General features: G+C 49.5%; 1 protein-coding gene across 1 annotated transcript in view; it reads right to left on the bottom strand.

The window, feature by feature from the left end:
* LOC116944646 (epidermal growth factor receptor kinase substrate 8-like) overlaps positions 1 to 17,027 on the bottom strand; it is a 51,936-nt gene that overhangs the window by 22,417 nt on the left and 12,492 nt on the right. Inside the window, exons 2-11 of the mRNA XM_076068543.1 lie at positions 14,994 to 15,027; positions 7,978 to 8,048; positions 6,947 to 7,008; positions 4,943 to 5,104; positions 4,224 to 4,367; positions 3,757 to 3,839; positions 3,227 to 3,354; positions 2,615 to 2,652; positions 1,877 to 2,006; positions 284 to 372 (exon numbers count right to left, since the gene is read on the bottom strand). Of these exons, the coding sequence (XP_075924658.1) occupies positions 284 to 372; positions 1,877 to 2,006; positions 2,615 to 2,652; positions 3,227 to 3,354; positions 3,757 to 3,839; positions 4,224 to 4,367; positions 4,943 to 5,104; positions 6,947 to 7,008; positions 7,978 to 8,048; positions 14,994 to 15,019 (933 nt within the window). The 5' untranslated portion in view covers positions 15,020 to 15,027. The remainder of the gene's footprint in view (positions 1 to 283; positions 373 to 1,876; positions 2,007 to 2,614; positions 2,653 to 3,226; positions 3,355 to 3,756; positions 3,840 to 4,223; positions 4,368 to 4,942; positions 5,105 to 6,946; positions 7,009 to 7,977; positions 8,049 to 14,993; positions 15,028 to 17,027) is intronic.

Raw genomic sequence — 17,027 nt, 5'->3', positions numbered from 1 at the left:
ACCCCCCCAAGCGCTCGCTCCCCCCCTCACCCCTCCAGCCCGTGGGACCCTGGTGCAGTTGCATCACCTTTCGCACCTCCGATTAGCACGGTTGGCTACGTATGGTGCGAAAGAAGTTCAACATACATACGTAAAACGCCCGGTCAGATGACGGTGACGGTGCGTCGTGTGCGTTCCTGTTGCAGGATCGCGGCTGGGCTTGTGGGGGGGGGCGAGTGAACTGACCGCTAAGCAGTGCTGTGTGAGCCAACTGCAAGGAAAGCGTAATGCTGCCCCGTCTCACCAGAAGGTTAAGAAGGAGCTTGAATTTCTGAAAGTGGTCTGTAAACTCTTCTTTGGTGGGAGGCCTGGCTCGTAGCGTGAGCACTCCCTCTGTGCACACACACAAAGGCAGCAATAAAAGATCCAGATTTAGGCACACATGTGCTATTAGCGAGCATCACGCTTGGCATGCAAAGCAGCCTGCGTCCAATCACAACCTCCCTTAATGTTCCTTGCCCAATGCTTCTGTAGTGTTTATAATGACGAATACACTTCTCATGAGGCACACTCTGTGTAACTGTAATACTTCTCTTACACAGTCCTTAACACACAGAGGGGTATACGGTCCCCTCACCCGATACCCTAAGAAGGTACAGCCTCTGGACTTAGCGTGACCTACACACAGGTCTCTTCATAAGCTAAGGAGGTACAGCCTCCTATCTTGGCGGGACTTACTCTCAGGTCTAACGCTATCCTAGAGTCCTCCAGCTGAGACCTAGGGGAGGCTATCTGACCCACCGCTGGCCCGGCGGGTCTTGACCACTGGATACGCCGAGCCTTAGCCCTCAGAAGGGCTGGAAGGCTGGGTCCAGGGTCCTGGCTATCTTCAGCCCGGGCTTCAGCCTTCGTGTAGGGAGAGAACTCCCCGCGCTCTGTGCGGTCACCCTTCTTATACCCGTTTGTGGCCAGGTGTAACCAATCACACATTCCCACGTGGAACTCTCTGATTGGTTCTTACCAAACTGTGGCTACGATCCACTTCACCTCGTCTGACCCCAACCGTTATTCACACAGAGGTAACGCTGCACTGCCCCTTTTGATACCTAGTGGCAATGCAGGTTACCGAACAGTGAGTAGTTAACACCTCTACACTTCGATCAGTTCCAGACTGCGAGTTTCCCTTCATTCCTGCTGAGGTAGTTTAATTTTAGTTGAGGTGGCACAGCAGTCAGCCGGTTACAAGACGGATTGGCTACTTCTTCCAACCTTTTGGGGCTCCGCAAACCCTCACAGGGTCAGCTTCCCCTTACCCCATGATGCTGTTTAAGCTTTGGGACTCCATCTGTCCCTGCGCACAAGACAAAAACACTCCCCATATAGCCTTAACAGACTGTCGGGACGAATGCTGCAAGCAAGCAGTAGCACCTGTGAAGGCCGCCACAGCCACGCCTAGACGCATTTTGTCTCCCCAGTGGCAATGTTTACACACCGCGCCGGCGTACGCATTTGCGGCTGAGTCGACCTAGGGGAGGCCCAGCACCGGTGGCCGTGAGCAGGAATCCAACTCGGGTCACCGGGTTCATAGCGCAACACGCTAACCGCGACGCCACCATTCCCAATGCATATATGCACACACGCGCACACGCACACACGCGCACACGCACACACGCACGCACGTACGCAGGCACGCACGCACGCACACACGCACGCACACACACGCACACACACGCACACGCGCACACACACGCACACACGCGCACACACGCACACACGTACACACGCACACACGTACACACGTACACACGCACACACGTACACACGCACACACGTACACACGCACACACGTACACACGCACACACGTACACACGCACACACGTGCGCGCGTCCACTCACCGCCAGAACTCTTTTTTTTTCCCTTGGACTTTTTCTTCTTCCTTTTCCCCATTTCGTTCAGTGCCTCCTGGATTTTTTGCAGCCTTCGGACAAATGCCTCGATCTCGTCGAGCAAGCTGTTCATCAACTTCTGCACTCACATCATCACCGTCGTCGTCAAAAACATCATCATCATCATGATCATCGTTGCCTGTAGCAGTAGCATCTTTGTCGTCAACAACAGCAGCAGCGGCAACATTATTAGCGATATCCCGTCGTCATGTCCTGCTTTAGAGGCGTTCGCCATGCCACGTGCCAATCAAGCTGAAAATGTTGTAATCCCATCAAAGCAGTTGAAATCCTGAGTACATTTTGGTTTCAGTGCCATTCTCATAGCGCAAGGTTATCACGCAGGTGGCGTTTTTCAGACGGTGGTCGTCTGCCGTAGTTACGAAGTAGGGGGTGATGTTGCTATGTGGCCCTTGCCGAGTTGGTAATTTGCGGTGTGATTTTTCAAATTAAAAAAATTAGGACCGCGGCGCCGGCAAAACGTGGGCTGCGCTCTTTCGAATGACGTCACCGGATCGGTCAACGTCCAGTGTGAAGCAAGGCGAGGCACGCAACGGTATTCACGGTGAATACACCCACCCGCGATATTAACCAGGGTGGCCCACAGGGCTCGAAGCGTGAACCTCAAAGTTGAATTGTCACGGTAAACGTCACCATCGCCGTCGTCGTCAGAACTGCAGCCTCACTCACCAATTCGTTGTCTTGCGACGATGGGGGTGGTTGCATTCCTGCACAGGTGCATACACACACTCAAGGTTACACATTTGCAACAGTCTGGAGTTTTCCTTGGCTTGTCACCTGTCCTAGTGTTGAAGAAGAAGAATTCAAATAAACTATAAAAATATTTTTTTTATTTTACCAGGTAAGGTCCCGCTGAGCTACATATCTCGTTTTCAGAAGCGACCTGGCCACAAATGATAGCTCAATGAAGTGGCACACCATGTGGAAATTGATAGCAGCCAAATACTCTAAACACGCATTGATTCTAAATGTGGAGGGGAAATCGGAGGACCCGGGAGAAAAATCCACGCGACCACGGGGAAAGAGAGACACGCAAACGCCAAATACATGACAGGCATCAGGGGTTGGGATCAAACCCATGTCCTCCTGCCTACCAGGCAAGGTCGTTAACGTCTCGCCATCCTGGTGTGGCCGGGGAAGGGGGCTTGAACCACGGACGTCTGAAATAAGCGGCAGCCAAGGTGCTCATCGCTCCAGGTTCGGAAATGCTACAAAAAGTCCGCCCAGGGAATTTTGTCAACCCGGATGAGGCCCTCGCTGTGAGCGGAGAGAGATGGGTACCTTGGTCCATGAAGGGCATGGGCGGGCGTGAGTGCGAGCCCCGTGATCGGCCCTGGGACAGCTGCGCGGAGCCATCGTCCGTGCAGTCCTCTCGAATACCCATCCGCTCCAACTTCTCCTTGTTCAGCCTGGAAACGCCGATCGGATCACATGACTGGGGTGCGGTTTTGGCATTTGTGCCATTGTTCCATTGCTAGCTTGTCGCGAAGGAAGGCGATTTGTTTTCACGGATGGGTACAGTCTGCGGTAGTTTCATAGCTCTACCCAATCAGGTGATTTATTTTTTTTTCCCGTCAAATTTGGAGCGTGACACTGGCACTCATTGTCTGCTCTTGTTCCAACGACGCCAGAGGGACCTCTTTAATGTCTGCTGCAAAGCTGACGGTGCATATTCATGCACGAGTTGGCTACTTACGGTGCGAAAAAAGTTCAACATACAAACGTACAATAAACCTGCAGTGTCGTGAGGATTCATCAAATTGCTGAAGCGTATATGTATGAGCGATTGTTACCGGTCATCGAGTGCTCACCGTAACGTCTCAGGCCTTATCTTCTTGACTGTGCTGCGTGCATCTGCAACTCCGGATTCGATGTCCGACTGGATGATGTTAGCCTTTGGAGGGCGGACACACAGACAGCGTTAAGAGCAACGGGAATCAACCATCACGCGCGACAGCCACTGCAACAAAACACAATTGCAAAAACCATAACAAGCACAATAACCACAACAACACCACCCCGCTACCACCACCACCACAAAACAGCCAGCACACATCAACCGCCATGACTACCGCAACAACACTTCCAGCATCTAACAACAATCACAAGAACACTTCGCTACCACCACCACCACCACTACAAAACACACAGCACATGTGACATGTGATCAACAACACAACTACCACAACAACAACAGTCACAATCACCACCACCGCTGCCGAACAACGACGGGCGGGTCAGCAAGTCACTGCGACAAGATGTGCATGAAACGGGGTACCTCTGCTGTCTGGAAGAGGTAAATATCGGGGAAGTCCTCCTGCGGGTCTTTCAAGATGAGCGCCAGCAGGCGGCCAATGCTGGCGTCCCCAGCCTCCACCTTGCACTGCTGAATCCACAGGATGTCGAACTTCTCCAACTGCTCCTGGAAACACACAAATGCCATCCCCCCACCGACTCGTTAGCCCCGAAGAGTGCCGGGGGCGCATTCTGTGAGCGAGAACCTGCTAAGAGGCCAGCGTTGTGGCACGATGAGCGTAGGGTGTCACGGTGGAGAGGTGTTAACTCCCTTGCCTGGTATGCAGGAGGTCGTGGGTTTGATCCCAACCCTGACGCCTGCTGTATATTTGGAGTTTGCGTGTCTCTCTCCCCGTGGTTGCGTGGATTTTTCTCTGGGTCCTCCGGTTTTCCCCTCCACATTTACAATCAACGTGCGTTTAAAGTATTTGGCTGACATAAATGTCCACATGATAAGCCGCTTCGTTGCGCTATCATTTGCGGTCAGGTCGCTTTTGAAAAAGAACTACATAGCTAAGTGGACCGTACATGGCTAAATAATAAATAGTTAAGTTTATTCTTGATTTGAAGCTATCGTGACTGCAGGCATCCATACTCTTTGGTTCTTTCGGTAAAGTCTCGTAGGTATAAAAATAATAGATCAGTTTATGTGTTTGCCAGACCACTAAAGGGAGAGGGCTTTGACTGGGTGGTTGAGGTTACCTTGGTGTGACAGTCCAGCAAGCTGATACTGTTGGGCTCCACCTGCAGATACATCTCCTGGACCCAGATCCTGCCCGTGGTGTTGAGAAAGACGAGGCGTTTCAGCGCATCCTTCACCGTGACCAGGCCTTCATCCGGGTCCAGGATGATTGTCACCAGGTGCTGACAACCACGACCAAAAGACAAACCCAGCAAGCATGTTAGCCTCAAGGTGAAACACTGCATTTTTTAACACATACGTATTTTTTTTTATTTTAAACGATCATTATTTTACCAGGTAACGCCCACTGAGCTATATAGCTCTTTTTCAGAAGCGACCTGGCCACAAATGATAGCCCAATAAAGCGGCGTATCACGTGGAGAATTTATAGCAGTCAAATACTGTAAACGCGAGTTTCTAAATGTGGAGGGAAAAACCGGAGGACCCGGAGAAAATTCCACGCGACCACGGGGAGAGATAGAGAGAGAGACGCAAACTCCAAATATACAGCAGCAGGCGTCAGGGTATATAACCCACTACCTCCTGTATGTCAGGTGAGGCAGGTAACATCTCGCCAACTGGTGTGCCACGACACACCAGTGTGCCGTACAGACGTCCCAGGCGTGCTTCGGCATATTCTGGAATTATAGGGAAGAACCTCACGATACTCTTTGGTTCTCTCGGTAAAAAGTCACGTAGGTAAAAAAAAATAACAACAACAGATCACGACGTTTCGATCGCAACACGAGCAAGCGACATCAGCCGATTTTTCTACCCACGTGACTTTTCCGAAGGAACCCAAGAGCATGGATTCCCGCGGTCCCGAAAGCTTCAAATCAGGAAACGAACCTCACTGTTCGCAAGCGAGGACAGATGAACTCTCCGCGCCGTTCAGTGGCTGATTTCAGCTCCCGTCTGTATCCCGCCCTCCCCTATCCACCGATCGCGGAGCTGTACGGCGGACGGCCGTCAACCCCCCCCCCCCCAAGCCGGGCTCTCTGAACTCCGTCTGTCGCGAATGCGCGGTTGTGCACACAGCCGAGTGTTGGTGGATTGCACAAATGTTGTGAAACCCTCTTACGAAGGGGGGATTGAGGAGCCATACCACGGCTTGCCAGCAGACGGCGGTACAGCAAAATGTGGACTGATGTCAATAGTCCCTTCCGCATGACTGTCTTGTCGCTTGTTTCATTAATTCTATCTCTTCGAGAGTGAGCGAACACTGTGCAGCGGATTACAAGTTAAAATTATTATTCTGCGCAGTATGTATCGTGTTTTTGTGTGTGTGTGTGTATCTGTGCACGACAAACTGGCTCAATCGAGTTTTTGGCCACGATTTTAAACCCGCTTAGATTGACGTTTCCCACCATCACGTGCTCGTTCTCAAATGTGTATATATATATTTATAACGGGCAGGGTGGGATTAATGCAAGGCCATAATTATCATATATATTGGGGGACACATCCCCCCCAGTATTCAAATATGCTCAAAATGTCCCCCCCAATATATTGCTATAAAATATATTTATGTTTAGATGATTGTGGTTATGGCTGTACTTTATTAATCCCTAATCTCTGCCATTACATACAATGAAACAAGAAAAGGTATAAAAAATCAGCAATGTAATACAATACACTATTAGACATTATTGTAAAAAAAAATCCATCCCATGTGTAAGTGAATTTTTTAATATTTTAGGCAGGAAATTAGTTTTCAAATTTAGATATTTTTTCTGGGGGGGGGGGACCCCCAGACCTCCTGTAAGATTTGGTCCCCCCAATTTTGACTCCATGGCTACGGCCTTGGATTAATGCCCCCCCCGCCGGTTATGCCTTTCCTTTCAAACAGCCGCACGTTACTCATTCACGAGCTTCAAAGCGAATTTGTCTCCTCGCGAAGGGGACGGTTGGGTGCGATGGAAGTATTTGTCGCCACAGGAGTAAAGGTGGTGGTTTATTGTGCCCGTGAAGGGTGGCGAGGCGTTGTGCGCAGAGCGGGGGGGGGGGGGGGGGGTGCTGCCCACCTCCACGTGGTACTGTGACGTCTCTCCTTGCAACGTGCCTCTTCCAAGCTTCTTCCTTTGTTCTGCAACACGAGAAATCACCGTCGTCACCATCATCATCATCAAGGCATTCATGATTCTCGTGATGTGTTAGAAGCGGATTTAAGCGGCACTCCATGCTGTTTCTCCACGTTATTGGCACTGATTACTGTTTTTTTCACGCAGGAAAGTACGGGGATGGGCACCTGCGTTCGGCTAGCGGCAATCGATTTGTATCGAGATATTGGTACTGGTATTGTTAAACGCACTGTTTTAATAACAGTGCCAAAGCTGACCGAGAAATGTGTTCGGGTTTGGTCTGCAGCGGAAAAGGTGGCAATCCTAGAGGCAATCTGGACGGTCTCCTTCATCCTTGGGGTTACTGCTTTCTTGAGACAGAGAAGCTTGAGTGCATTGTAGGCCTGAGCTGCTGTACTGCCATCGCAACCCCCCCCCCCCTCCCCCCTCATTACAGTCAGGTACTGAGCGAGGTTGTGAGACACAATGCGTTCCCTTCACCAAACTAAACTCTTATACATAATTTTTACTTTACCAGTTAAGGCCCACTGAGCTACATAGCTAGTTTTCAGAAGCGACCCTTGCCACACAAATTGAAGGCCCAACGAAGCGGCTTACCGTGTGGACATTTATAGCGGCCAAATACTCAAAACGCGCGTTGTTGATTCTAAATGTGGAGGGAAAAAAACTGGAGGGCTCGGAGACAAATCCACACAACCACGAGGGAGAGAGAGAGAGAGATGCAAACTCAAAATAACCAGGCGTCGGGGTCGGGATCGAACCCACGACCTCCTGCTCACTAGGCGAGATGTTAACAACCCACACAGGCCACCTGGGTCCAGTATGGCCGAATCCCCCCCCGCCACAATTGACGCACCCAAAACAAACTAACACCCGGTGATGAATTCACGGTGGGTGAGCTGTGGGTGACGATTGGGGGGGGGGGGACGACGACACACACTCTGCAGTTGAGCTCTGTCGAAGAACTCGCTCACCGTAAATTGTCTTTGCGCTCTTCTCAGGATAGGAGGCACCTCCGCCGCCGCCCCCAGGCGTCCCGTAGCCCCTGCGGCACGAGCAGACGCGCAAGCACCGCGCATATCGGCCTTCATTCTGCACCACTCAAGCAAGTAAACTCTTGGTTGGTTTTGACCTTCAGGGTCTCCTCAGTACTCCAATCCCTCCCACTGGCTCCAAATCCAATGCTGAATCAAGACCAAAAGCCCTACTCACCGTCTTTAAGATGCATGGATGCCCTCTCTCCTAACTCTTCTCTCTCATCTCACTCTACCTCCGTCCACGCAATCTCTGCTCCATCAACCAAAGATTTCTGTCTCAACCCCCAGACAACTATCGCTCTGTGGGAGGTCGCTCATTCTGCTCTGCTGCCCCCACCGTCTACAACCCCCTTCCCCCAGTCATCAGTGCGGCTGGATCCCTGATGCCCCAGTTCAAGTCCGGACCCAGGAACTGCCTCTTCTCCTCTGCCTATGCCTGGCTGCCTTTGTCTGTAAAGTAAACATGCCCACTGTTTCTCTACATTAATGCATTTAGATGCGACACAAGTCCACATTGCACCGCATCAGCAGAGCCGAGCTTGTCAAATAATAATTGCCGGTTTAGGGGCATTTTTCTATTCGCGTATTTAAATTGTCAAAGTTCGATCCATGATGGCAGCACACAACGGCCTAATCCTTTCGAGTAACGTTTCCATGACGTCCGGAGACATTTAATGTCCACCGCGAAGCAAACAGAGCTCATCTGTTACGGTTCACACTTAGCCGCGGGCATTAACCAGGGCGGCCGTGCAGAATCGAAACCGCGAGTCTCCGGCGACGCGCTGCCGCTGGGTCCGTGTCACCGATTCAGTAACTGAACCTTACACCCCACCGCCCCCCCCCCCCCCCGAGGTGGTCGCGACGACACGGTTGGTTTCACGAACGCAGTGCGGCTTAACAAGCCCGGGAGGCGGCCGTAAATGTGGTCCTAAGGTTGCCTCGATAAGACACGCAAATAGCGCCCGTGACAAAGTGCAGCGCCTCTAAATTTAGCGAGATCTGACGCGCGTGCAGGCGCGGACACGGCGAACGCCCACGAGCCCCCTCGGTTAAGCCAAGTCCACGCCCGAGCGATCGGTTGCGTGCAACTGCATCGCTCGTATGGTGGCGGGCGGGGGGATGGGGGGCGTCTCTGCAACCGGTTGAGAGGAGTTGCGCAACCGGTTGCACGCAGTGGAGACAGGCTCGAACTTGTCAAGCGTCCATCTGACCCGGCAATTTGTCGGATTTTGCGTGGCTTCGCTTCCGTAGCCACGGCGGCCGTGGCGGCTATGCAACTCGGCCTGTAATCCAGCCCTGGGTAGGCGAGGGTCGGCGGTTCATCGCACGAACGCTGCGAAATGCCCTTCCCGTGCATGTCAAGGGGATGCCATGCGCCGCCTCGCCAGGAGAACTCGCTACACAAAATGTGGATAAGTAAATTCGGTCCTTCAGCCTGTTCCCCTATAACGCGGTTGCTGTTGCCTTCCTGAAGAACACCGCGTACAACATAAGGTGGAGCACAGTCCGCGATAGCACGTGAGATGTGCACGCAGACCGAGCAGTCTGAGGCACGTGGGTAGCATCTAGGAACATCCAGCAGCATCCCGCCTTGTGTGATGCTATGCCCACGCAGCCGTACGACCACTCATTCCTACTCGCGCAACGTAGTTCTGTTCACTCAATCGCGTTGCATCCAATTCACATCAGCGTCATGAAAAAATATGTTCCAGAATACATTCATAGCGTTATATCCAATTCGCGTTTTGAAAACCACACGCATTATAGGAGAACAGACTGTGTCTGCACGGGGATAGAGTGTTTCCCCCTCGCACGCGTGGATTTTCTCCGCGTGATCCATTCCCTCCAACACGTATAAACACTCGTTATTTGGCTGAAAACATTTAAATCACTGAGGTGTGGACCCACCTCTTGGAGATACAGTATTTAATAACAATTGCATTTTGAACACGTAGGCTTTCGCAACCAATATCATTCATAATACAGGTTTTTTTTTAATTAGATCGCGTAAATATATATGTGTCGTTAAACCCCCACCAATAAGTAAGGTTTGTGACGTAAACAGAACATGACAATTCGTTACTAGTACAGCAGCACACCGGGTTGTGTGTTGGGGAGCCAAGCCACAACATAAATGTGGCTTGGCTCTATATTTTAATCATTAACGAATAGTTTATTTTTTTCTATCTACGTGACTTTACCTAAAGAAACAAAGAATATGAATTCCTGCAGTCACGAAAGTTTGAAGTCAAAATTTATACTTCACTAATTCAAAGTGAAAAGAACTAAGAGTCCCAGCTCAATACGGGGCAGTGAATATCTCCCTTGACATTGCTGAGCCAGTAAAATTCCATGTTCCTATGCCAAGTACCATTCTTCCCATAAAGTGGTACTCGTTTATCAATCCCAAAAATCATTATGGTCCGACTCCCCGAGTGGGATTTGAACTAATTTCCTTCTGCTTGTCAGTTGCATGTCCTAACCCCCAGTGGCACTGAGACATTGGAAATAGTTGTCGGTCCACTGCTGGATGAATGCCTCCCCATGTCATGCCAGTCATGGTGGTCATGTGGCCATACTTCACCACGGTGGTCAGTGTGTGTTGGTGAAGGAGGGGGACTCCAGATCCCGATCACAACTTATGGAAGCCGTGGATGGGAATCAAACGTAGGTAAAGCTCATGGTTTCAGTCTGCTAACATCTGAGGCGCCACTCCTCCCCCACACCGCCGACCCTTACCCAAGTCTGACATGTCTACGTTTATTACCCAAGACTATTTATTAGGTGCTGTGATGAGGCACTTGTTGTATGGTGGAGATAGGCGGTTGAGAGGCAGAGATAATTCGTTTCCAATGATAAGTTGCGATTAAGACAAAATGGGTGGAGGTGGGTTCTGGATAATCCTGCTTCCACCTGCGCGAGACTGCTTACGAGATAACGCAACGGCAATTTCAACTTGTGACGTGCGACACAAATTTGCTCGCTCTAGTCACCACAGGCACGTGGAAAGGTGAGAAGGCACACCATTCCCCCCAAGCTCTGCGGTCCTCTGTATACGGAGATGTTTTCAGCCGAATAATGAGCGTTCACATGTGTCGGAGGAAACCAGAGCATCCGGAACACACACACACACACGTGTGCGAGGGGACAACACTCTATCCCACACTGATGGGACAGGTGGAGATTAGTCCTCTCTCCCCATGCTTGCGTGGATTTTTCTCCAGGCCCTCTGGTTTTCCCTCCACATTTAGAATCAACAACACGCGTTCAGAGTATTTGGTTGCTATACATTTCCACATGGTAAGCCACTTGCTCTGTTAAAAGATTTCACCTGGAAAATTCCCTTCGGGCAGAACGTCACAATTTATAAAGGTGTCCTGCGTGGCAGTTGCACACTTACATAGCAAGCGTGTGATGTCGTGCAAACAAGCATTTATAATCGATAATCTACACCGTACGCTATCTGAATAAATTCGAAATGCCCCAAAAAACACTTGAGAAAATTCGTAAAATTTGCCATTTTTACTGAAATTCTGGCTATTTAACTTTTTTTGAAATAACTATCATTATTTAAAAAAAACAATAGCGGTGTATGTAATCTTTTTTATTTCTATTAAAGTAAAAGAAATTAAAGTGGATTTTTAGGTGGGATCCTGCCCCACCCGATTTCCGTGACCTTTCCGTGAATAAATTGTTAGTTCGTGCCACTCGGTTATGAATTTAAGGACAAGCATTCACCCGAACGAAACCACAGCCCTGGCAAATGGGAAAGGAGCGTGCTGCGTTCATCGGCAACGATGATGGGTCTGGGTGAAGTTCCTCCCTTGCTGCCTATCATCCACCATTTTTTTCACGGCTTTGCCCATCACCAATCCCCTCTGCATGATGTCTCTCTTCGCATCATCAATCCAACGCGTTATCTCTCTCTCTCTCCGCCTCTGCCTCTTCTTATCCTCGATCTTTGTAAGTGTATCCTAGAGTGGTGTGCATCACCATATTCTGGTGTGCATGGCCACATTTGGTAGTCTTGTCAAGGATCCCTACCGTGGGTTTATTCGCCGCAAATGCCACGCGCCGCCTGCTTCACAGTTGAACGTTCAAGATCCCCATGACGTCACTCGGAAACGAGTAGGCCGCGTGTTATCAGCGTCACGGTCCAAATTTGCCACATTTTTTTTATCTACCTGCAAATTATCTCGTCGAATAGAGCCACAGTGCTATGGCTACACAGCGCCCCAACTGTGAAAACTTAGCAGAACCCTCCTGATAATAAAAAAAAAATCGTCTTCGGACAGTGTGTCCACGCATGCACGCACGTTGAACTTCTTTCGCACCGTACGTAGCCAACCGTGCTAATCAAAGGTGCGGGGGCAAGGTCAATCAACTGAACACAACAACAAGCAGTTGTACAGAAATGAGGAGGATACCAGAGCCACTTGAAGGATGTTTTGGGGGAGAATTTCTGTGAAAGAATTGCTTCCGCGGGTCGTTCTCTGGCACAATGGACACATTCCTCTGCGACATTTCCAAACGGATTATAATTTCGATCGCAACACAAGCAATTGTCATCAGGTGGTTGTCCGACCTGATGACGATTGCTTGTGTTGCGATCGAAACGTCTTGATCTATTATTTTTCTACCTACGTGACTTTACCGAAAGAACCAAAGAGTATGGATTCCTGCACTCACGAAAGCTTCAAATCAAGATTGGATTATAATTTGTCTCATGACACCATGACCTTGAGAGCACAGCTGGAGTGATTTTTTGTGTGGAAAATATACAGGAAGCGCCGGGTGGCTTGTAGGAATATAATTTCATGGTCCGCATAAAAACAACGAATTCAAATCATCGGTACGTTTTGGATATTCTCGGAGCGTCAGGGCTATCGCAAAGGAATGGCGCTGCTGTGGTTTCACATGCAAGTATCGTCTGCAGCAGCTCCGCAGTAGGGGGGCAATGTTGCTGCGTGGCTTTAGCCAATGGGGCCAGTGGAGCGGTTGTGGTTGAAGGTGGGGGGCAGACGGCTAAGGAGAATGAACTTTGGGTGGGCCAAACCGATGTCCGGCGATGGAGGGCACAGACACAGCACCCACCCCTCAGCACGAAGCCTGTTTGAGACCCACTGAGGCTGCCTTTCCTGGGTAAAAATACAAGTTAATAATGCACCACGCACAACGCTAGCCCTCGCCATTTACGGCATTTACGACTGGGGCCTCGTGCTGCCGTTGCCTTAAGAACTTTAGTCCGTCGCGTGGAAGGCGTAAGAGCGAGTTGCGAGATAGCGTATCTCCAAGTACAGAGGGATAGCCGCGTGTAGATCTCGCTCTGCTTCCATGTTTTACATCAGGGCACTGCCTCAATCGGGACGCACGGGGCAAGATTTGCATCTTGACAATAAAAAGAAAAAAAAAACCCACGCCTTGCTCGGCGATACATCTCGCTCGCTCTCCCCTGCGTCTGCGGATTGCATGGAACGTTGGGTTGGTCCAACGTTGGCTCAACGTTGACTCAATGGTTGCAATCACGTGGCCAACGTTGGCCCGACATTGGCATGTTTCACCGGGGCGCTGTCTGGTACGATGTCCGACGTTTCGCCGCACGTGTTGGGAGCTTCTTCGGGAAACACGGGAGAACCCAGCAGCACATCGCACAGAGTTGTACAGTGCTACTGTGACAAAACCTATGCTCACCCCACCTCGTTGTCAGTCTTGGAAAGATGTTGTTTGTGTTGGGTATGAGTTCTACTACTATATGGGTACATGTAACAATCCACTCACCCATCCCCCCTTTGAGCACCCCCCAACCCCGCTCCCGACTAATGGGCACAGGGTGGGGGTGGGCTCAGAAAATATTCCATGAGAAATTGAGCCCTGGGTTACAGGGTTGCAATTAAATTGATGAACGAATCAATCGTTTGAGCTTATTGGCTTTGTGGTGATCGCACGACCGGTGAGAACGGCGTTGGATAATTTGTGTGGATGTAGCTGATCCTCGGTGTGGATCGGTGGTGCAGCGGTTTGGACACCACTGCACCCGGCGACCTGAGTTAGATTCCCAACCAGAGCTAACATGGGTGCCGTGTGATATCTGAACCGGCATGGTGAAGTATGGTCAAACAGCCTCCATGGATCGACGCAGCTTTGAGAGCCCTTCATCCAGCAGTGGAATTCTGCTAGCAACATCATCTCAGAGGTCTTGTTATAATTAGGCGTGTGATGGTACGACGATAAATCTAATTTTCGATTTAAAGCTTTCGTGACTGCAGGGATTCATCTTCTTGGTCCTTTCGGTAAAGTCACGTAGAAGGGAAATAAAATAATAAAAATAAAACATAATCAAATGAAATTCTCACGACGTTTCGGCCACAACACAAACAGCCTTCCTCAGGTGAAAAAACAAAACTGTCGGAAAGACAGCGCTCCAATGAACACTGCTAAGCTTGGCAGCTTGGCAGTGCTAAGCTTGGCAGCTTGGCAGCTTAGCAGTGTTCATTGGAGCGCTGTCTTTCCAACAGTTCTGTTTCTTCACCTGAGGAAGGCTACTTGTGTTGTGGCCGAAACGTCGTGAGAATTTTATTTAATGTTTTAGTTTTTATTATTTTATTATTTCCCTTCTACGTGACTTTCCCGAAAGAACCAAGAATATAAATCTAATGTTATGTTTATGATACGCCCAATACAGAGCTGTCCAGCGGAGGGGCCAAATGGGGATCACCAAGAACCTCTGAGTGGTCAAGTATGGCCAAACGTCCACCATGATCGCCGTGGCATATGGGAGGCCTTCATCCAGCAGTGGATTGATAAAGGCTGAATGAAACATGACCTTTTAAAATGTGAAAGACACGGAGGTAAGGTAGTGTGTGACAAATGTGCAATATTTCTCTGGGGAAGATTAACAACAGACATGCACCAAATGATTTTCGAATTTAATATTTAAAATGTAAATACGTTACCCATGGCCACCAGGGTATGAAGCCATTGTTGCTCCTGAAAAGAAAACAAAAGCAGATATTGTAAATAAATGACAAATGGACATGCGGCGAATATGCACAGCATACTCGGGATGAGTTTCACATTTTTTAAATATCGGATTATGGGTTTTCAGCATTTAGTTTTGAAAGCACAATTTAGGATGTCAGATGTTTGGGGTTTTGGGATTACATCACAGAGTATAATACGTGTCGTGCTTACAGAAGTCACGTCACGTGACACCACCTTTCGGCGAGTAAAGCATGAAAGGGACGCAGTACACGCCGTGGCAATTTCCCGTGGTGTCCACGTTTTCGGATGAATCCACAACAACATAGTTTTTGGACCGTCCGAATTTTCACATCTAGACCTGATTTTTGTATCTATATATTTTTTTATCAATCCAAAAAGTGTATGCAAACACATCACTAACATATACCATTTTCAGTATTCACATAATTCAAAACCTTGACTCATGGGAGCTTCTCTGGACGTCTGTGAAAAAGAGCTTCATAGCTCGTCAGATTTCTCCAGGGAAAGATTAAGATTCTAATTCTGACTCTGTTACGTAATACATTGCAGCCACGGGTGGCTATGCACGCTTGTAATCCAGCACTTTGGAGGCGAGTATTGGGTGGTGCATTGCAGACGTTCATGAAACTCCCTCCCTACCCGTGGGTGATGGCGAGGGCACCATCTCCCGGCTTGCCACAGTATTGCAGTAAATTGGGTGGCTAGGAGATGTTAACTATCTCGCCATGGTACACAGGAAGTCGTGGGTTCCGTCTTATTTGGAGTTTGCGTGTCCTCCCCGTGGTCGCGTGGATTTTTATAATCAACATTTCGTTTTGAGAGTATTTGGCTGCAATACATTTCCACGTGTGAAGCTACTTTGTTGAGCTACCATTTGTGGCCAGGTCGCTTCTGAAAAAGAGTTATTTAGCTCCGTGGGCCTTACCTGGTAAAATAAAAAAGTTTAGTATTTATTTCCACCTGTATTCCATCTGTTATGGGGATTCAGTGTTACCTTTCCCCCCTCCCCCCCACTCCGGCCTCACACGGGTGAGTTTTCTCCGGTTTTCTCCCACGTCTATAATAAGTTGGTCAAACATCCCAATACGAGCCTTTTGCCCGTCCAAGGACGGGTGTATTGCAGTAAATCTGAAACTTGCAAGCGGAAAGCAGACCTCGACGTGATATTCATTGCATTAATGCGTGTGCAATTTGTAAGGGCGCGATGACACAGACCGATTTCATTTTAAGGTTATAATCCCTTGTTCATCGTGACGTCCTTTTTACTTTGATGTCTCAACAACAGCGTTACGGAGATCACGTGACGTGAGGGTTCTGCCTTTGTAGTGAGGGTTGTCAGTTGACGCCGAGGAGGGGGGAGTAGGCGCCTCGCCCCCCCCACGTGGAGTGACGTCACCCGCTAATTATTATTAATGGTGGGGGTGTCCATGTGGAGGGCGTCACCTTATCATGATTATTAATGAGGGGGGCTGTTCGATGTGGAGTGACGTCACCTGCTCATGATTATTAATGAGGGGGAGGGGTCCATGTGGAGGACGTAACCTGTTCATGATTATTCATGAGGGGGGCTGGTCGACGTGGAGTGACGTCACGAGCATTGCACACAGACAATCTTGGCTCATTATAGTAGGTAATAATAATGGGGGGGGGGGGGGGTGTCCATTTGGATGACGTCACCTGCTCATGATTATTAATGAGGGGGCTGTTCGATGTGAAGTGACGTCACTTGCTCATGATTATTAGTGAGGGGGAGGGGGGGGAGTACTCCATAGAGTGACGTCACGAGCGTTCAGGACAGACGTTCCTGGGTGATTATAGTAGTAGGCATAGAACCACAAATTGCTGCTTCCCCCCTTGTCTGAAGTTTCCCGTGCTAGCTCTGTGCGCGTTAACGCATTCTGCTGCGTTTTTAGACGCAACTCGCTGGAATGCTGAACGTTTGCAATTTGTCCAAATAAACCAAAAACATCCACAATGCATACTTA

Source organism: Petromyzon marinus, chromosome 21 (assembly GCF_048934315.1).
Source record: "Petromyzon marinus isolate PM22_M1 ecotype Great Lakes invasive population chromosome 21, UKy_Petmar_22M1.pri1.0, whole genome shotgun sequence".
NCBI classification, from domain to species: domain Eukaryota; kingdom Metazoa; phylum Chordata; class Hyperoartia; order Petromyzontiformes; family Petromyzontidae; genus Petromyzon; species Petromyzon marinus.
This window is presented reverse-complemented; position numbering and strand designations above follow the sequence as displayed.